This window comes from Hyperoodon ampullatus (genome assembly GCF_949752795.1).
Source record: "Hyperoodon ampullatus genome assembly, chromosome: 11".
NCBI classification, from domain to species: Eukaryota; Metazoa; Chordata; class Mammalia; order Artiodactyla; family Ziphiidae; genus Hyperoodon; species Hyperoodon ampullatus.
The window spans coordinates 58,091,210-58,111,905 of NC_136924.1; the positions used below are offsets into that span (position 1 = coordinate 58,091,210).

Consider the following 20,696-nt stretch of genomic DNA (forward strand, 5'->3'; position numbering starts at 1 on the left):
GTTAAAACAAACAGGGATTTATGACCCGCTCCTCAATACGTGTAAAGTTTGTACAAAAATATCTTCTATGAAAATGATTTGTAATCTGTAGACTTAATACCTGGGAGATGTCTTGAGATGTAAAATCCCATCCTTTAGGTTGTGGGGTTTTTTGTTTTCTCCAAATAAATCTGATCTTTAAAGTTCACTTTAATGCCTAAGTGTTTTGGTGTGCATGCCGCATTCTGCATTTTTTGTTCAAACACACACACACCCTTTCTAAAGTTTCCTCTCAGTACTGGACACCATTTTATGCAGGTGGAGGGTGGGACTACAAGAGGAATCTGTTGATTGAGGCCCCAAAACTGGGAATTTGCATCAGCTCCCCTCCATTTTTACCTGGTGTTTAAATACTTGAGAGTATCTGTGTTACATTTCCTGTACTGTTTATTTTAGTCATAAGATGAAGCGGGAACTCTAGAGATAAACCCTCATGTCCTTGAGGTGGTGTCTCCATAAACCTCCACCCTTCAGTCTGGAAAGGCGATGTGTCTGCTGTCCTAGGCTATACCACACAGGCAGAGGAGTTACGGTTGACAGGGTGGTCTGGGTTACAACTGAGGCCACTTTTAATGCACAGGCAGTGGGAATTTTCCAAACAGCTAGGGACAGACTTCATTGTTGCGAGGCAGGAAAGAGGTTAGAACAGTGGCAGAGAATCCTTAAGGTCACAAGGGGGTGGGAGCACAGAAAGCCATGGAAACCTCAGTTGACAATTTTGGGGACTTGGAGCCAAGAGGAAGTGTGGGGCGGGAGGTGTAAGGAGATGAAAGCACAGTGACACAGGTGGCTTTCCTGGGCCAACTGCAGCAGCAGCTGCTCTTGTAGTTTATTGCTGGTGCGTTGACTTCTGAAGTTGACCGATAAGTGGCTTGGTGTGCTGTGATCCCTGTGGGTAGGGAGAAAAAGCTCCGGCCCAGGCTGCCTGTACCTACAGCCTACAAGGCAGCACTTGCATACTACAGCTCCACCGCAGGCGGCAGCCTCAGTCACATCCTCCAAAGCCTTCATTTCAAGCCACTCCCCTCACTGTAATACTGAGGTCTGGGTAAATGATGATGGAAAGAAGGATGAAGCTAGGAAAGGCTGACTGGAAAGAGGTTCGTGTTGGTTGTGCACAGAAAAGGCAGGGAGGTAAACTCCCTGTACCGTGGCCCAACAGGGTACTGTTAAGTTCAAGGGAAAGGTAGGCACCGGTATGGCCCCCATCCTCAGTCATAAGAATGTGTGGACTCTTTCAGAAGCCCAACCGTGGAAATGGGTCCCAGGATGGGTCAGCCCTGTCAACCTACGTAAATCTTGAGCGACCAGAGGCTGCAGGTTTGGCATCAACTTCAGTCTGGTCGGGTCCCTCGTGTATTCCAATCCACATGGCCTAGTTTCTTCTAAACAGAGTCAAACACTAGGCTCTGGATCCCAAGGCAGGGTCCCAGTTAGTGCTGAGGGCGTCACCTCGAGCGCTAAGTGAGCTCACAGCATCTGGTTTCTCAGGAAGTGGGAGAGCTACACATCTGCTCCTGGGAAGCATTATTTCTCAAATAAAACCTTGTTTCTCAGCAACCATTGTAGCCCCCAGGGCCACAAATGTGAAGGGAAGACTTGCCTTCCCTCACCCCCCAGCCTCAGCAAAATGAAAGAGTTTGGAAGAGGCGAGCTGTGCAGCTCCCCGCCCAGCTGCAGCAACCGCCCAGCTGGACAATATAGCCTCTGTCCTCAGCTAGGAGATCTGCCTCTGGAGACAGCTCTTCCCCTTCCCCCACTCTTCCTGGTTCCCCGAGCCCAAACCCTCCCCTGACGTTCCCCTGACCTCTTCCAGCCAGACCAGCCTACTCCCTCAATGCTCTCCTCCTATAGTCCCCCACCCCCAGGATCTGAGCACACTCAGTCACAGGCATGGGATCACCCCAGACCAGGGAGGAGGGGGTTCAGACTTCCTTGCCAGGATGGGCTGTCCCCTGCGTAGTTAAGGTAAGAAAACCTGCATGAAGGGTCAGAGGGTGTTCCTCAACTTGTTTCACCTTCACTAACACGATCCTGGTTTTCTCCTCCCTTTCCCCTTCCTTTCTAAAGTTCCCTCTGCTCTGAGCTGGTAGTCAGGATGCCTGGCTGGCCCTATGTGCCACGTGCCACCCATTATAATTTCACCCCCTCCAAGCCACCTTTTATATTTTCTCACTCTCAACCTTCCTCATCAGCTTCCCCCCTGCAGCCCCCTTCCCCCATCCTCACATTGAGAGCAGGAATCAAGTCTGCCCTGGAAGTTCAGCTACCCATCTTACGACCCTCCCCCAATTCCTTGGAACCTCAGAAGTTCCTCTTAGCGAGAATTCCCTGACGGTCCAGTGGTTAGGACTTGGGGCTTTCACTGCTGAGGGGCTGGGTTTGATCCCTGGTCAGGGAACTAAGATCCCACAAGCCGGGCGGTGTGGCCAAAAAAAAATCCTCTTAGGGGCAGCAATACCAGCATGAGTGTGACGCTCTAGCCCTCCCATCGTTCTGGGATCCAGTCAAGTACGTTTTCTCTGGGTCCCAGTCTTTCCTTCGGTACCTCTAAAACCTACCCTTTGGCGTGCATCCCAGGGCCCAGCCAAAGACCCTAATGAACTCTGGAAAGAGCAAGATTTTAAAAGAGGTAGACTTAGGCTCCATAGAAGTGAGTGAATTTTCATATCTTGGCTATCTCGATTACATAATCAAATCTTACCAAAATACACAGAATGACCTTCAGCCCTGCCCCTTCGCCAGTAGCCTCTGATCCCTGTGGTTCTCCTCTCTCCTCTGGTCTTCTCCAGACTCTGGCCTCTCACCTTCTCCCAGTGCCTCCCTACCTCTTCCCTCCCCCGCTCCATTCCAATCCCCCGGCCCTTCCTCCAGATCCCAGTGACTCCTGCCGCTCTAATCTCTGCCTATTGGACACCAACTCAGTCAAGAGCAGTAAGATCAAGGCTCCCCGGTCCCAGCCACACCTACCCCTCCCAAATGCCAGTCTCTGAGGGACCTGCATTGTCACCAACCGCAGCTTCCCAGCCTCGTCCCTGCCGCCAGATTAGAATCAGGTGCCCCACTCCCTCGTAATCAGAACCAGACTTCTCAGCCTTTGCCAAAGGCTAGATGAGCACAGAAAAGACCCAGCTGAGAGAGGAGACAGGGAGGGATAGAAGGCCTTAGTGCTGGCGATACTGGCTGCCTTGAGCAGGCACTGGGCATTGAGGCCTGGGCACCGGCTCCTCAGAATCCGCCTGCCCCCCTCCCCCGCCAGTTTTCATCATGGAAAACCCAGTGGGGAGGGTGAGGAAGGGAGAAAGGTTCAGGAAGTGCTCACTGCTAAAGAACATTGGGGAACCTGGGAATGGGAATAGATTGACTGAGCTTCTAGAAAGACATCCTTTCCCTCTACCTTCCCCTCGAGGGTGGCACAACTCAAACCAGCCCCACAGCCCATTAACTCAACTCCAGGAAGTTCCTATCCAGTACCAGATCCAGACACTGCAAAAGAAGTGAATGAGATTAGACCACAGAATAAATTTCCATGTCCACTGGAAAGCCTGGAACTTGAGTTAAATGAGAGGAAGACTTTAATAGAATTATCCTAGGGAACAGGAATGACAGTCCAGGTCCAAAGCAGGGCGATGTTTGGGCTGACTGGAGCAGCTTAGGCGTGGGGTTAGGAGGTTGAACTTGACCTGAAGGTCCTCCGCTGTGAGTCCTTTGGGGCAGACTAGGTGGCACTCGAGAAGTCTCCCGTGGCAGAGGACCAGAGGAGTGCGCCCAGCGACTTGGGACAGAAGTGATACCAGATGCCTTCGTTTGAAGCCCCGGTGCGTAGGTAGCGCTAGCCCCACTAGGCCAGGCCGCAGGTGACCCCTGATTTCGGGGTCAGGCCCACTCCCAAATGCACTCCTGTGGAGGAGGGGCCGGACTGAGAGAGGCCGAGGCAGTCCTCTGCACCCTTGTTTCTAGTGCCTTCTGGACCTGTGTCCACCTTTTCTTCTGCGTCTGTTTGGCTCGTACGTTTTTTTGCCTGTGTCCCTCTGGGTCAGTCTCTTCAGGACTCTTGAGATTTTCCTGTCCCTGTGTTCTCCGCGTCCACCTCTCTCAAAATCTCTCCCCGCATTTCTGTCTCTTCCGGTCTCCAAGGGTCTCTGCCAGTCCCCGCATGCCTCCTTCCCAGCTCCTGGGCGCGTGGGTTCGCCAGAGGTGGGGAGGAGAAAAGGAAGAAGGAGAAGGGCGAGGGGCGGGGAGCGGGCGGCACGTGGGGATTGGAGCCCGGGAAGGAGGGAGAGAGGGAGGGAGAGGAGCCCGCGAGAGGGAGGAGAGGGCGGCGCAGGGAGCGGCAGGGGCGAGCGCAGCGCGCCCGCCCCGTCTCCTCCGCCTCCTCCGCGTCCGCTCGGCGCGGGCCCGGGCGAGATGGGCTGGCCCGGGGGCTCCCCCTGCTGCTGCCCCGCCCCGCCGCGCCCCCGCCCCGCCGGGCGCCCCCCGCAGGTGAGTGGCCGCGCTGCGCCGGGTGGGAGGGCGGCGGCCTGTGCGTCACGGCCCGGCGGGCAGTGCCGGGGGCGGTCGCCAGGGGGCGCGGGGCCACCGGGTGGGGCGAGTGGGCGCGGGGAGCGGGGCGGGCGCGCTGGGCCGGGGATCGGGAGCCGCGGGGCCGGGGGCGGCAGCGGGCGGGGCCCGGAGGCCGGAAAGGTGACCAGGGGGCGGGGCCGGCCAACGGTCACTCCCCGGCCCGGCAGTCTCGCCTTCGCGCGTCCCGGGCGCACACGCCGCCCCTGCAGGCCCGGGACCTGGGCGGGAACTGGCCGGGAACTGGCCGGGGAGAGTGCGAGTCAGGGTTTTGTTATTTTACTTCACATCTGGGGAAACCGAGGCAGATTCGGCTTCCATCGTCAATTCTCCAGGTCACCCTGGGCACACTCGCACACTCCGCCTTCCCTCCCTGTCTCCTTCCCTGGGCCTCACCCCTCCTCGCGGCTGGGCTCCCAGCCGCTCATCCAACCACAGCTATTTCCAGGAAGGGGGAGTGTTGGGTGGAGGGGTTTCTCCAAACAAACCCAGGGCTTGGGAGTAAGAGGGGGCCAGGCTGGGGGAGAGACTGACGGGCTCTGGAAAGTTCCAGACAGGAGGAGGGTGAGGGTCCCAGGGGTCTGGCCTGGCCTTCCCAGGCCTGCCCCCGCGAGCTGCTTTTCCTCTCAGCACTGCCTGAAGGCTCAGCGCTCTCCCATCCCATCTCACTTAAGAGGTGCTCCACAGGGTGGGGAGGGACTCAAAGCCATGCTTCCCTGGCCACCCAACACGGGGGCTAGTGAGCCACCCACGAGGACAAGAGCGAGGGTCAGAGAAGGTGTGGGGACCTGTTGCCAGGTGAGGGGACTTTCAGCCTCTCGGGAGGCAGCAGGAGTAGAGAGAAGCCTGCTGGAGGGGTCCTGGTCTGGGTAACTGTAATAGGAGGGGAGAAGGGCCATCCCACCACTACCACAGCACCTCTCCTGCTCCCAGCAGGGCTGGGGACTGGACCAGGCCAGGCCCGGTTGCCCACACTGGCCAGGGGCCTGGAATGTCCTGGGACCCAGCCAGGGCTCGTGGGGTGGGAGTGTGTTGCAGAGCCAGTGCCCCTCTCCGGTTACAGGCTAGGCCTCCCTCTGGCTAAGGTACCCTGAGGGCAGACTTCCTGACCTGCAAGGAGAATTAGAGCTTCAAGGGAGAAGCCTCAGGGTAGACCCAGTCCAGGCAGCCCAAGGAAGTGTCCTGAGTGGGCTCATCCCAGCAGCAGCGCAGTGGCAGGGTTAGACCAACCCAGAATGGGCTTGGGGGAGGGAGAGGGAAGGTTAAGGACCTGGTGGGAGAAGCCAGAGCTGGGGGAGCTTCCAGAGCCCTGGGACATTCAGTAATACGCTGCAAATGGGGGCGGGGCACGCACATTTGCACATTCTTTCAAGCCACTGGACTGTTCCACTGGACTGCTCTGGGGAGCTGCTGTCCAAGGCTTGGGGCTGAGGACCCCCAGGCTATTAACCCCTTATACTTTCGGAAGATTACTCCCCCCCCCCCCATCCTTTCCAAGGCCCCAATCCACCTCCTTCCCTTAACTTCCGGGACAGGAAGCTGGCCGCATTCCCAGGAGGGAGGCAGGAGGCCCGCGGAGGGGCGTGGAGTATGTGTTGGGAGGGGGGCCTCCTGTCCGGTCCTCGGGCCCTGGGACAGCTGCTGAGGAAGGAGAACGGAGCTGGGAGAGCCATGAAGGTAGCGTTCAGGCTCGGGGGGCGGGGAGGGGCCCGGACCTAGAGCTTGGGGTGGCAAGGCTCAAAAGAGCTAGGGACCTGAGAGAAACAAGCCAGGGAATAGGTGAGTAGCGGACTGTGTCAGGAGCAGAGCAGCCGGGGAGCTCTCAGGAGAAGGACCCCAAATGCCTCGGGCTGGGGCAGGAGAATGGCTCGCTCCTGTGCGCAGAGCAGACTGCGGCTGGAATTTGACCTTCCAGTGTAGATGGTGGGGGCAGGGGGCCAGTGCACGTTCTCCTTTTCCTATTTCTTCACAACTGGTGAAACTGAGGCAGGAAGCTGGCCCTCAGTCCCATTCTCCCTGACCCTCAAGATGCACTTCAGTCCTGAGCTGGCTGGGGTCACAATTCCCAGCTCCCACTTCCCCCACCAGAAGTCCCCAGAGAGCCTGAGAGTTCAGGCCGGGAGGCTGGCCTGGCTGGGACGCGGTGTTCCCCGCTGGCCCTTGAGCCCGGCCCTGAGACCTAAATTCCCACCCCGCCCCTGCCCCGCCCCACTGGGGGCTGGATCTCAGGGTCCTACAGATCCCTGGATAGGGCAGATCCCTGGGCATGGGGCAGCTCCAGAGCAGGGTGGGTTGAGGGCAAAAGATCCTGGGCTGACACTCCCAGCAGGGTAGATCCTGGGAATCTGATCTCCTGGCCTCCCCCACTTCCTACCCCCACCACCCGCCCCCACTTCCTGGAGCAGCGACCTGCCCCCTTCCCGCCTGCACTCCCCTCCACTTCCAGGGCTGGGCTTCTCCTCACACCAGCCAGACAGCCTACTCTCCACCCAGGGGAAGTGGCTGCCTCCGCCAGGCCGCTTCCAGGAAGCCCCGGGCCAGGCCCCAGCATTGTTCGGGCCCCACGGCCGGCACCCCAGGCAGCCGGACACCATGAAGTCCAGCGGCCCAGTGGAGAGGCTGCTCAGAGCCCTGGGGAGGAGGGACAGCAGCCGGGCCACCAACAGGGTAGGACTGCCCATTGGCTGGGCAGACGAGGGGCAGGGGTGGAGGTGTGGGCAGTGGGGGAGGGGGCCAGGACCCAGGCCAGACCCCCTTCCCAGTTTCGGCTTCCTCAGCCTTCTCCCCTTGTCCCGCATCCCCTCGTTACTGTCTCCCTTTGGAGTGGCCAGGTCTGGCTGTGGCGTGAGCAGCAGACGTTAGGGTTAGAGCAAAACCTGGTGTCCCTTTCAGCTCCCCTGACACATTCCCTGCCCTAGCCCAGGCCAGCCCTGCACCCAGGCAGGTATACATCATTGTAGGACCTTCCTGGGTACTATTCTGGAACCCCAGAGAGGACGTCCCTAAGCTGAGAAATTTGTGGGAGATGGGATGGGGGTGGCGAAGGGAGGGAGGGAGGCAGCCAGGTCTCAGGAGTGCTTTAGACAAGCGGGGGTTGATTTGCTTTCCACTGATATCATCTGTGTGTGCCATTAATGCCAAAATGCACCCAAGTTTCCTAGTGGGTCTGGGAGAGTTAGTCCAGCCCAGAAGAGTTCAAGTTGGGTTTAATCCAGAAGCTTCAGCGACAGCCAGGAGACCAGAGGTGCTGCCTGCATCCCCAGGCTGAGGGGCCTGGAGGCCCCATCACTGCCTTCCCCCACATTTTCTCAGCCTCACCCCAAAAGAAGCATCTCAGGGCAACATGAGACAATACTATGGGGGAGGAAGGCAGGAACTTGAACGCCAGAGGAGGAGAAAAATAGGTAGAAGAGAGAAGAGGCAAGGAAGCAAATGGTCCCCAGAGGATGGGAGGGATGGGACGAGGTAGGCCTGGGCCATAGGGGGCATCCCAGCCTCCTGGCTCACTGCACTCTGGGTGGGGAGGGGCCTCAGAGCATCTGCTCCACCCTCTCCCCCTCCAACGCTGGTATCCCACTTGAACCTCCTCGAGTGACGGGGTGCTTACTACATCCCGGAGCAGTAAGGCAGCGAAATATTTCCAAGTCATGCCTCCATCTGCCTCTCCCTCTGAGCATTACGGCCCCCTCCTTACACAACTGCTGCCTGCCGCCTGGGTGCACAATGAGTAAACATGTTGTTCTGACAGTAGGGGGAGGAGGGCGTGTCAGCCGCCTGGAGGACTGGGACATCGGGACCAGGGGAGCAGGCCTGGCTGAGGCCCTCCTGCCGGGTCAGTCTGGGTGCTGTGTGACTGACACCGTACATTCATGTCTGACCCCCTCCCTGCTCACTCTCTACCGAAGCCTCCAGCTGGGGAGGGCAAGATGGGAGGAGAACGGGTTGTCTTCATAGCGGAGTCAGGGAGCGCCATCCCCCCACACCAGGACGGAAGCTCTAGGGCTTGGGTGGCAGTGACCGCAAGGGTATCACACACCAGGGCCACGTGAGGGGCCTAAGTGATCCCTTGGGGAGGAGCTGACCCAGCTAGGGTGACGCAAGGGGCCAGGTTCTATGCACTGTCTAGGACAAGCCCTACAACTGCCCGGAAACAGCTGTGGCCAAGGGCGTTCTACGAGTTTGGGGGCTTTATTGGGATGGAAGAAGAGAAACTGTGCAGTGCTCAGGCCCCGGCCCGGTCCTGGAGATGGGCCCATGGGAACTGACACCTCTGTCTGTCTGTCCCTCCACCTAGCCTAGGAAAGCTGAGCCACATAGCTTCCGGGAGAAGGTTTTCCGGAAGAAACCACCGGTCTGTGCAGTGTGTAAGGTGACCATCGATGGGACAGGCGTCTCGTGCCGAGGTGAGGCGCCCTGCCCTATGCTGTGACTCTGCGAGCATCACCCAGCACCACTGGGTTGCACAACCCCAGCAGGCAGACCGCAGAACAGAACCCGTACTGCGTGTGTTGCCCCTGGGCTGGGCCACGTGGGAGCCAAGAGGAACTGCGTCCCCTCCAAACAGCCCTTGCTCCCCCAGCACCCCAGGAGACCCAGTACTCTAAATCACCTTCCCACGTCACCTGAGACTGGAGGCTTTCCTCCCTTGCTTCCTCTTCACCCGCACCCCCCCTAGAACATTACCCCTGGCTCCCACCCTCCCTGGCCTGGGCAGTAGTGCACCACTGCCATGCGCTTCCCTCGAACTCTGCCCCTGCTCCCCCACTCCAGCCAGCTCAGTACAGCCAGAGTCCTGGAAGTCCCAAGGTCTAGTTCCAGGGCCTGGGGAGATGGGAGAGGGCCACCCCTGCCACTGCCCCAGTGGGCCCCTGCTAACCCCTCTCCTCCCCTCCATCCCCTCTAGTCTGCAAGGTGGCGACACACAGAAAATGTGAAGCAAAGGTGGGTACCTGCTGCGGGGAGGGGGACTGGGGTCCCTTCCTCCTCTGAAACAGGCTTCTCTGACCACACTGGCATCAACCCTCCACCCTTCTCATCATTGGGGAACCCCTGCTGGGTGGGAGAGGGTACTGTACTGGGCCCTTTAAGAACCACCCTACTCCACCCCCTGGAGGGCTGGCCCAGGCAGCGCAGACAGCGACAGCGCAGCGTTTGTCTTGGTGCGGTGCCCAGGCTGCAGCTGGCGAGTGGATGGGGGGTGGGGAAGAGGAGGAGAACGAGGAGGAGGAAGGGTGGGGTGGGTGGGTGTCAGAGCAGGATTTCGGAGACTGGCAGCCGGATGGGCTGTGCCTTCCTTCTGGGGAAGGGTCCTCAGGATGCCTGAGTGGGTCTTGTCCTAGGCCCTGGAAAGGCTGGGCAGAAGGTGCAAGGTGTAGATAGCACCCACTGTTCACTGGGAACCTGAGACAGCCGCATCTCTGGGGAGGTGCCCTGGTCCTCCTCCTGCAGTGTGAGGGGTCCTAGGGCCTTGGAGCTGGCTTTGGGGAGCTGTGTGCCCAGGGGCGGGGTCTCCCAGTGAAAGAGGCCAGTGTCCGTCCCTGGCCGTGGCCTGCCTGCATGGCTCTATATATAACTCCTGCCCTGCAGCTGGATGAATGGGGGTCTGTGTGGGCAGGGGGCTGGAAGCCAAGAGTAACAAGTGGGGGGCCCAGGGGTGGGGGACCGAGAGGCCAGAGGGGAGGCTCCCTTAAATAGAGGAACCTCAGTTGCAGCCTGCGCCCATCTGCTGACAGCCCCTCCACCTTCTTGCTGAAGCTGAGGGGTGGCCCCATCCTTAAGCCCGGGAAAGCCCATTTCACCAGCAGCTCAGCTCCTCACTCCCGTCTCCTTCCAGGTGACTTCGTCCTGTCAGGCCTTGCCTCCCACGGAGCTGGTGAGTATGCTCTGGGATGGGGTGACCGAGGCAAGGAACCTGGCTGCGGCGGTGTCCAGAGGTCTGGTGGCCACAGAGAGGGCCCCCAGGAGGTTACCGTGAATGGACTAATGTGGAGAGTGGTCACCCTGAGGCAGTGGGAAAACATTTGAGCCCTCTGCTCTCGTCCTCTTGGGCCTGCTGGGGGCTAGGACTCCGCCCCCCCCCGCCCCAGTACATCCCTCACAGGGACACCAGCTGGTCCTTGCCCCTTCCCTAACCACTCCCTTTTCCTCCCCCATCTCCCTCTAGCGGAGAAACACGGCCCCTGTGAGGCGCATAGAGCACCTGGTAAGGTGATGCTGGAGGAGGGGGGCGGAAGCAGGTAGCTCTGGGACTAAGGACCTAGGTTTCTTCTGAGGCAAAAGTTCATGGAACTCTGGAGTGGGGAGCCTAGAGTGCGGGGCACAAAAGACGTGTGCAAAGTCTCATCTCATCCACCAGGGATCCACCAAGTCTCTGAACTACTCAAAGCAACGCAGCACTCTGCCCCGGTAAGTGAGGGCGTGGGGTGTGGTCCCATATGAGCCCCTTACGCTGGCCTCACACCTCAGCCCAGAGCAGGGCCCCCCAACAAAGCTCTCCAGGCCAGCGCCGCCCCCCAGCTGGTCCCACCCACTCTCAGGACCCAGGAGACCTCACCTGTAGTCAGCCAAACACCCTTCCTTCACACCAGCCTCCGGTACCCGCCCCACCCCCACTGTCCGCCCTGTTCCTAACACAGACTTCGCCTCCTCCCCAGGAGCTTCAGCCTGGATCCTCTCATGGAGCGCCGCTGGGACTTGGACCTCACCTACGTGACGGAGCGGATCCTGGCCGCCGCCTTCCCCGCGCGGCCCGACGAACAGCGACACCGGGGCCACCTGCGCGAGCTGGCTCACGTGCTGCAATCCAAGCACCGCGACAAGTACCTGGTGAGGGGCGGGACCTGCCTCAGTCAGCCAACGACAGGGCTGGGAGGTCCAGGCCCCTCCATGACGTCACGCCGCGGAGGCGGAGCCCCGTGTGGGCGGGGCCCGGGCGCAAACCTGGAACGCCGACTGGGCTGTACGAGCTAGGTTGGGCCTTAGCGACCTCCTCATTTTGGAGAAAGACCCTTCCTTAGGGTCACAGCGGGCGATACCACCTCCACGCATCACCGCGCCTCGCTGCCTGGGGTCACTTCGCCTAATGCCCCCACTTTACTTGCAGCTCTTCAACCTTTCAGAGAAAAGACACGACCTGACCCGCCTAAACCCCAAGGTAGGAGGGGATTAAAGCCATCACCCCCTGCCTCCTCGGTATTAATAGTAGCAATTGCCATCTGCTTCGCTCTGAAGCACTTTCCCATATGACACGTCACTTGGGACACCCCAAATCATGGTGCAGCAGGTATCAACCCATTGTCCAGGTGAGGGAAGTGTTGAAGCTGCCATGGACACAGCCAACAGGCCCCTGACCTTGTCTCCAGGCCCCTACAGCCTGTCCCTCTTCCACCCCCACCCACCTCTTCTTTGGTGGCCACCAGCCCCAGTCCCATTCCTGCACCCCTCAGGTCCAGGACTTTGGCTGGCCTGAGCTGCACGCGCCCCCACTGGACAAGCTGTGCTCCATCTGCAAAGCCATGGAGACGTGGCTCAGTGCTGACCCGCAGCATGTGGTCGTACTGTACTGCAAGGTGAGCTGGGAGCACGAGTTCGCAGGGCTGGGGTGCCCTCAGCCAGGGCCCCCAGCAAGCCCTGCATCCCTGTCTCTTTGTCCTTAGGGGAGCAAGGGCAAGCTCGGGGTCATCGTCTCTGCCTACATGCACTACAGCAAGATCTCTGCAGGGTAAGGCTCCCCGGCCCCGAGCGCCCCCTTCCCCAGTGACCCTTCCTCCAGCTGGCCCTTGACGAGCCCATCTCCTCTGAAGCCCACCTCAGTGTTCAGAAGAGCCATTTACTCTAAACTTGACCTTTCCACCTCCTTTTTCTCACTTGTACTTCACCACAGTTTTCCTAGGGCTGCTGTAACAAAGTGCCACAAACTAAGTGGCTTAAGACAACAGAAACCTGTTGTCTCAGTTCTGGGGGCTACAAGTCTAAAATCCGAGGTGTCAGCAGGGCCACACTCCCACTGAGACTCTGGGTAGAGACCTTCCTGGCCTCTTCCTAGCTCCTGGGGCTGGCCAGCAGTCCTTGGTGTTCCTTGGCTTGCGGATGCATCACTCCAATCTCTGCCTTTGTTGTCACATGGCTTTCTTCCTGTGTGTCTGTGTGTCTGTGTCTCTTCTTCTCTTCTTCTAAGGATACCAATCATATTGGATTAAGGGCTCATCCTACTCCAGTATAACATCATAACTAATTACATCTGCAATGACCCTATTTCCAAATAAGGTCACATTCTGAGGTACATATCTTTTGCGGGGACACAGTTCAACCCATAACATGGTCTTATTGTCCCATTTTACAGAGGAAGAAACTAAAACTCAGGGAACAATTGCCCGAGGTCCAACAACTAGTAAAGTGACTGGGGTTTCTAGTTCTCTTCACCACCACTCTGGGCCTCCTCTAGACTTGGGGGAAATCGCACCTCTCTTCCCTCCCCTGGGGCTTAGGGATGGGAGACCAGGTTGGAGACCAGCCCCTAAGACCCCACACTGGTCCCACTCTCCCCAGGGCGGACCAGGCGCTGGCTACCCTCACCATGCGGAAGTTCTGTGAGGACAAGGTGGCCTCGGAGCTGCAGCCCTCCCAGCGCCGGTGAGCAGCCTAGGTGGGGATGGGCCAGAGGAGCAGTTCTCTCCGTGGCTACGAAGGCCGAGCTTCTCTCATTCATGCCGCACACCTTCCTGGAGCACCTCCTGTGTGCTTGGGATTGTGCCAAGTGCTGAGAATGCAGAACAAGCACAGGGTCCCTGCTCTCGTGGGGCTTATTTACATGCTAGTGGGGTAGACGGCAATAAACCTGTGAATAAGGAGACAAGGTCGTTTTGGATGATGACAGGTGCTATCTATACAAAAAATAAAGCTGAGGCTCGTGATGAACGGAGACTCACAGGACAGTCAGGGCCCACCGCTATATAACGTGAGGCAGAGATCTAGGGGAAGAGCATTCTAGACAGAGGGAACAGCAAGAACAAAACCTCGGAGGCAGCAAGAAGGATGGAGGTTAGATGCAAGGAAGAAATCTCTGTTGAGCTGGAAGGTGGGAGGGAAGCGCCGAGGAGAAGGTGGCTGGGGCAGCGTTCGTAGTTGAGATGACACCAGGGGATCTCCTGAGGAAGGGGCTTACGTCCTCCTTGACGTCCCCCCACCAGGTATATCAGCTACTTCAGTGGTCTGCTGTCCGGCTCCATCAGAATGAACAGCAGCCCTCTCTTCCTGCACTACGTGCTCGTGCCCATGCTGCCAGCCTTTGAACCTGGCACGGGTGAGTCTGCTTGGAATGTACTCCAGGGAGCGGGCTGTCCCCCACCCCCTCCACTCAGCACCCCTCACGTGCCTTCTCCTTCTTGCCCCTCCAGGTTTCCAGCCCTTCCTCAAGATCTACCAGTCCATGCAGCTTGTCTACACATCTGGAATCTAGTGAGTGCTCTCTTCCCAGGCCCCTGCTTCCCTGCTCCCTCGGTCCCTGTTTCTCCAGCCTCCCCAGACAGCTGGGCCTTCAGCTCCAGCCACTGCACCCACAAACTAATAGCATCACAAAATCCGTTTTATAGATGGGGAGGCTGATGCTTACAGGCCTCTCACTAAGGCAGTGCTCAGTCTCCAATCTCCCAACTCCCTCCTGACTCTTCACAGCCACCCGTACACCCGAGTGCCCCTGATTCACCTCTGTCCTCTCTCTTCCCCAGTCATGTTGCAGGCCCTGGTCCCCCACAGCTTTGCATCAGCCTGGAGCCAGCTCTCCTCCTCAAAGGCGATGTCATGGTGAGGGGGCCTTAGCGACAGGGAGAGTCCTGGGGGTGGGGTGAGGGGCGGTGGTACAAGCCGCCAGCTGCACAGTCTCTGGTGAGCCATCGATTCGAGGCCGATGGGAGGGCAAAGAGGGCGTCCTCCTGATGGGGAGGTCACCTTGGGGTTCAGGCAAGGCAGAGCCGTGGCCAGATAGTCCCCAGGGTGGAAGCACCGAGGAGACGTGAGTGGACACGAGGGCCTGAACGCCGGTCTCCCTCCCCTCACCCAGGTGACGTGCTATCACAGGGGTAGCCGGGGGACTGACCGGACCCTCGTGTTCCGAGTCCAGTTCCACACGTGTACCATCCATGGACCACGGCTCACCTTCCCCAAGGACCAGCTGGACGAGGCCTGGACCGGTGAGTTGGAGACAAGTGGCGTGGGGGCTGGAGCCCAAGGGACGGCGGGTGGGCGGGCGCCTGGCTTCTTACCGTCCACTCCCCGCAGACGAGAGGTTCCCCTTCCAAGCCTCGGTGGAGTTCGTCTTCTCCTCCAGCCCAGAGAAGATCAAAGGTGAGAGCCAGCCCTGGCCCCGGCGAGGGGGCGGGGGGTGCCGTCCCTCCCCGCTCCTCACCCCCGGGTGCCCTTCCGTAGGCAGCACTCCACGGAACGAGCCCTCGGTCTCTGTTGACTACAACACGGCAGAGCCTGCCGTGCGCTGGGACTCCTACGAGAACTTCAACCTGCACCACGAGGACAGTGTGGATGGTGTGTGGGGCGTGGGGTGGCAGGAGGTGGAGTTTTGGGGGGCACACTCTTCCCTCCCCAGGCAGACACCCTTCCCAAGAGACGCCCCCTGAGCTGGAGTCTCCTGCGCTGTCCCCTGTTAACACACGCTCTCTCTCTCTCTCCCCATTTTGCCTGCTTGCCCTCCCTCCCGGATCCTCTCCCCATCCAGACTCCGTCACCCATACCCGGGGACCCCTGGATGGCAGTCCTTACGCCCAGGTGCAGCGGGCCCCCCACCAGACCCCGCCGGCGCCCTCTCCGGAGCCGCCCCCGCCCCCGCTGCTCTCTGTGAGCAGCGATTCTGGCCATTCGTCCACGCTGACCACAGAGCCAGCCGCTGAGTCCCCTGGCCGGCCACCGCCGACAGCTGCCGAGCGGCGGGAGCTGGAGCGCCTCCTGGGGGGCTGTGGCGTGGCCGCCGGGGGCCGGGGAGCTGGGCGTGAGACGGCCATCCTCGATGATGAAGAGCAGCCCCCGGCGGGCGGAGGCCCCCGCCTTGGAATGTATTCGGGACACAGGCCTGGCCTCAGCCGCCACTGCTCCTGCCGCCAGGGCTACCGGGAACCCTGCGGGGTCCCCAATGGGGGCTACTACCGGCCAGAGGGGACCCTGGAGAGGAGGCGGCTGGCCTACGGGGCCTACGAGGGGCCCCCACAGGGCTATGCTGAGGCCTCCGTGGAGAAGAGGCGCCTCTGCCGATCGCTGTCCGAGGGGCCGTACCCCTACCCGCCTGAGCTGGGGAAACCAGCCAACGGGGACTTTGGCTACCGCGCCCCAGGCTACCGGGAGGTGGTGATCCTGGAGGACCCTGGGCTGCCTGCCCTGTGCTCATGCCCCGCCTGTGAGGAGAAGCTAGCGCTGCCCACGGCAGCCCTCTATGGGCTGCGCCTGGAGAGGGAGGCTGGAGAGGGGTGGGCGAATGAGGCTGGCAAGCCCCTCCTGCACCCGGTGCGACCTGGGCACCCGCTGCCCCTGCTGGTGCCTGCCTGCGGGCACCACCATGCCCCAGTGCCTGACTACAGCTGCCTGAAGCCACCCAAGGCAGGCGAGGAAGGGCATGAGGGCTGCTCCTACGCCATGTGCCCCGAAGGCAGGTATGGGCATCCAGGGTACCCTGCCCTGGTGACATACGGCTATGGAGGAGCGGTTCCCAGTTACTGCCCAGCGTATGGCCGGGTGCCTCACAGCTGCGGGTCTCCAGGCGAGGGCAGAAGGTATCCCAGCTCTGGTGCCCACTCCCCCCGGCCTGGCTCCATTTCCCCTGGCAGTCCACCCTACCCGCAATCCAGGAACCTCAGCTACGAGATCCCTGCAGAGGAGGGAGGGGACAGGTATCCGCCACCCGGGCACCTGGCCCCAGCAGGACCCTTGGCATCTGCAGGTGAGGGCACTGGGATGGGGAGTGCCCAGGGCAGTGGAGGGCTCTGGAAGATGGTGGGGGAAGGCACAGAGTGAGAAAGAGCTAAGCCAGACAGAAGGGGCTCTTCCTGGCTCACAGCCCCTCCTCTCACCTTCCCTGCAGAGTCGCCGGAGCCAGTGTCCTGGAGGGAGAGTCCCAGCGGGCACAGCACCCTGCCTCGGTCTCCCCGAGATGCCCAGTGCAGTGCCTCTTCTGAGCTATCCGGTCCCTCCACGCCCCTGCACACCAGCAGCCCAGTCCAGGGCAAGGAGAGGTACCCAGAGGGGCTGGGCAGCTCAGGCGCCTCCTGGTCCGGGCAGACCCTGAAGCCTGGGGTGGGGGCAGCTTTCACGGGGTTCTGCGGCTCTACTAACCACCCGCCCTCCCACCCCGCAGCGCCCGACGGCAGGACACTAGGTCCCCCACCTTGGCGCCCACTCAGAGACTGAGTCCCGGAGAGGCCTTGCCACCTGCTTCCCAGGGAGGGGCTGAAAGAGCTCCAGAGCTGCCAGCAAGAAGTGGGCCTGAGCCTCCGGCCCCTGGTCCCTTCTCCTCAGCCTCCCCGCCCAGCTCACCCAACGACTGGCCTCAGGAGAGGAGCCCGGGGGGCCGTTCGGACAGCGCCAGTCCAAGGGGCCCTGTACCCACCACCCTGCCCGGCCTCCGCCACGCCCCCTGGCAGGGCCTTCGAGACTCCCCGGACAGCCCGGACGGGTCCCCCCTCACCCCTGTGCCTACTCAGATGCCCTGGCTTGTGCCCAGCCCAGAGCCGCCGCCGCGGAGCTCACCCGTACCTGCCTTCCCTCTGGCTGCATCTTTTGACATCAGTGGCCCCACCCAGCCCCCACTTCCCGAGAAGCGCCACCTGCTGGGGCCTGGGCAACAGCCGGGACCCTGGGGCCCAGAGCAGGCATCGCCACCAGCCAGAGGCACGAGTCACCATGTCACCTTTGCACCTCTGCTTCCGGATAATGCCCCCCAACCCCCAGGTATAAAGGCCTTCAGGTGGCTGGGGCCACCTCGGGAGAACCCTTTTTCCCAGGGAGGGGCATGGCATGGGGACTGGGGAGCCCTGAGGCCAAGCTCAGTCCCTCCCTGTCCTAGAGCCCCCTATGCAAGAGAGCCAGAGCAACGTCAAGTTTGTCCAGGATACGTCCAAGTTCTGGTATAAGCCACACCTGTCCCGTGACCAAGGTGAGAAGCCAGCCTGCGCCCACCCCTGTCCAGGGCTCTGGCTCGGCTTTGGAGCCCAACCTTCCAGTCGGTGCCTCTTCCCCGTCTCAGCGGGCCTCCTCTGGGCCGAGCCCCTCTCTAGCTGGTGATTCTGGGCTTCGGGCCCAAGGAGGTCTAACACTGTCAGCGCTCTGTGCGCTGACTCCCCAGTGGCATCCCGGGTGCTGTCGCCGCAGCTGTTAGGGCCAGAGGCCTGGGGAACTTGGGCAGCAGAGCGGAGGGGCTCCTTGGGGCTCAGTCAGCCTCTGAGAAGACTTCTCCCACCTCCTGCAGCCATTGCCCTGCTGAAGGACAAGGACCCTGGGGCCTTCTTGATCAGGGACAGTCATTCATTCCAAGGAGCCTATGGGCTGGCTCTTAAGGTGGCCACGCCCCCACCCAGCGCCCAGCCCTGGAAAGGTACAGAATGGCCAAACATGAGGGAAACGGGGAGTGGGGTGTGGGGAGGTACCAGAGGCCAGGCAAGGCAGGGTGGGCCATGTCACTTCTTAGTGGGGAGAAGGAGCAAGTGTCCTCTCCTGCTCAGGAAAGAATTCCATCAGGCGAGAAGCAGAACCTGGAATCTGATGAAGCCTTCCTCTCCCCTCCCCTCCCCTCCACTCAGGGGACCCCTTGGAACAGCTGGTCCGCCATTTTCTCATTGAGACTGGGCCCAAAGGGGTGAAGATCAAGGGCTGCCCCAGCGAGCCCTACTTTGGTGAGAAGTGGGGGCTGGGAAGGCTGCACTGGGCTGGTCCAGGGAGGCCAAGAGGAGGTAGACTGCGGGTATCTCCGGGTGCCTCGAGACCCCGCTCGCCTCTCCCCTGCAGGCAGCCTGTCGGCCCTGGTCTCCCAGCACTCCATCTCCCCGCTGTCCCTGCCCTGCTGCCTGCGCATTCCCAGCAAAGGTGGGTGTCCGGTCATCTGTCCTCCCACCTCTCCCCACCCACTGCAGCCAAAGGCAGAATCCCAGGCCCTGGCTTCCCGCCTGCCTGCCTGCCTTCCCTCGGGGACGGCAGAGGGTGCCCTCCAGCTCCCAGCACTGCCACTCCCCGCTGACCCCCGTTTCCCTCAGATCCTCTGGAGGAGGCCCCAGAGGCCCCAGTGCCCACCAACATGAGCACAGCGGCAGACCTCCTACGTCAGGGCGCCGGTACGGGCCTCTCCCTCCTTTCCCCCGCCCTGGGCACCAAGGGGGCCGTTGCTGATACATGGGGCACTGAAAGGCCTTGAGGTGGGTGGGTGGGCCCTGACGGATGCATCTAACCCATGAGGGCAGGGGGAGCCCTGCATCTGTAGGCACAGTGGGAGAGGGAGTCCTTGGTCTAGGCTCTGCGGCGAGGGGGCTTGTTAGAACACAGATTCTCAGGCCTCTTTCCAGCACCTCTGACTGTGGATCTTGGGGAGTCATAGAATCTGCCTTTTTAACAGGTTACCTGTGTGACACGCATCCCGAGCGCACTAGCTGGGCAAAGTGCGAGACCGGTGGGGTGGGGGGATCGAGGGAAGATAGACCTGGGGGCAGGCAGAGCCGCTGCTCCCTCCAACCCCCCGCCCCCCCAGCCTGCAGTGTGCTCTACCTGACCTCAGTGGAGACGGAGTCGCTGACAGGCCCCCAAGCGGTGGCGCGGGCCAGCTCCGCAGCTCTGAGCTGCAGCCCCCGCCCCACGCCAGCCATTGTCCACTTCAAGGTCTCAGCCCAGGGCATCACGCTGACAGACAACCAGAGGAAGTGAGTGTGCGTGCCAGGCCCCCCGGGGGGGGGGCGCAGGCCCCGGGGCCCCGATTTCCTTTCCGGGTGACTTTCCCCACCCTCCTCCTCACAGGCTCTTCTTTCGCCGCCATTATCCAGTGAACAGCATCACCTTCGCCAGCACTGACCCTCAGGACCGGAGGTGACCCTCTCCCTCCCAGCCCTTTTGCCCCCCAGTCCCCAGCCCAGCTCTTCCGTTGGTAGCTATTCCCCGGGTGCATCCCTTCACAGTTCTTCTCCTTCTGCAGATGGACCAACCCGGATGGGACCACCTCCAAGTAAGCCTCCCTGGGAGTGTAGTCGCCCCTCCCTGGCATGGCATGGCACTGGCGTGGCACTGGCATGGCACTGGCGTGGCATCGAGGCACCTCCTTCCTCCCCAACCCTGGCGTGGCAGTCCCTGTGGAAGGGATGCTGAGCCCTCCCCATCCTGCCTTTGTACCCCCAGGATCTTTGGTTTCGTGGCCAAGAAGCCGGGAAGCCCCTGGGAGAATGTGTGTCACCTCTTTGCAGAGCTTGACCCAGATCAGCCTGCAGGCGCCATTGTCACCTTCATCACCAAAGTTCTGCTGGGCCAGAGAAAATGAAGGAAGGCCACAAGCTCCGAGCCCACGTCGACACTGCGCCCCTCTCAGCACCCCACAGCCCTCACTTCCCCTGGCCTGGACCCAGGAGACCTGGGATCCAGCCCCTCCCCTAGGAACGGGGAGCGGACACCAGCCTGGGACACTGCTCTCCTTCCCCGCCCCCAGCCTGCTAAGCAAAGTGGACGGGCCCATGAGATGACCTTGCATGTGAGCAGATGGCAGAGATGGGTGTGTGAAGGGTGAGGAGGCATCAGCAGTGGAGCCTGGAGGAGATGGGGATGGCCCTACCTGCGCGAGAACATCAGCGCTGGCGGAGACGGGCCCTGCTAGCTCCACCCAGCTGCAGGTCCCAGCGTGGCAGGGAGAGGGGAGAGTGTGGGGAGCAAGGCACTCCCTCCTCTGCCTCCCCTCTGAGCAGAGAGATCAGAGTAGGATCACATGAAAAGGGGGCTAAAAAAGAGTCTATTTTTGTCTAATAATAAAGAGTTTCTATAACGTTGAGTTGGAGTTGGAGTCATGCCTTGTTTCCGGGAAGGTCAAAGCCTCGGGTCTCCCAGGGGCACACCTGTGCTTCTTGGGGCACCCCAGG

At 60.8% G+C, this 20,696-nt stretch overlaps 1 protein-coding gene across 5 annotated transcripts; it reads left to right on the top strand.

Moving 5' to 3' along the window:
• Window positions 1-4,200: 4,200 nt before the first annotated feature.
• TNS2 (tensin 2) lies at window positions 4,201-20,608 on the top strand (the record flags this gene model as incomplete). 5 transcript variants are annotated; one of them, XM_079714824.1, is made up of 29 exons in its annotated part: window positions 4,201-4,521; window positions 8,894-9,002; window positions 9,503-9,540; window positions 10,433-10,471; window positions 10,763-10,801; window positions 10,955-11,004; window positions 11,253-11,424; window positions 11,702-11,752; window positions 12,045-12,167; window positions 12,255-12,319; window positions 13,147-13,230; window positions 13,788-13,900; window positions 13,995-14,055; window positions 14,325-14,400; window positions 14,657-14,786; window positions 14,875-14,940; window positions 15,022-15,135; window positions 15,326-16,537; window positions 16,679-16,829; window positions 16,952-17,544; window positions 17,660-17,749; window positions 18,062-18,187; window positions 18,393-18,485; window positions 18,598-18,675; window positions 18,843-18,920; window positions 19,331-19,499; window positions 19,594-19,662; window positions 19,769-19,798; window positions 19,969-20,608. In XM_079714824.1, the coding sequence occupies 29 exons, from the start codon at window positions 4,447-4,449 to the stop codon at window positions 20,105-20,107; spliced, it is 4,233 nt and encodes a 1,410-aa protein (XP_079570950.1). In that variant the 3' UTR covers window positions 20,108-20,608. The 5 variants fall into 5 exon arrangements, with proteins under 5 accessions (XP_079570950.1, XP_079570946.1, XP_079570948.1 ...); XM_079714820.1 differs by lacking the exon at window positions 4,201-4,521 and adding an exon at window positions 7,192-7,304 and having other exon boundaries at window positions 8,899-9,002; XM_079714822.1 differs by lacking the exon at window positions 4,201-4,521 and adding an exon at window positions 7,192-7,266 and having other exon boundaries at window positions 11,235-11,424.
• Between the last annotated feature and the right edge of the window lie 88 nt (window positions 20,609-20,696).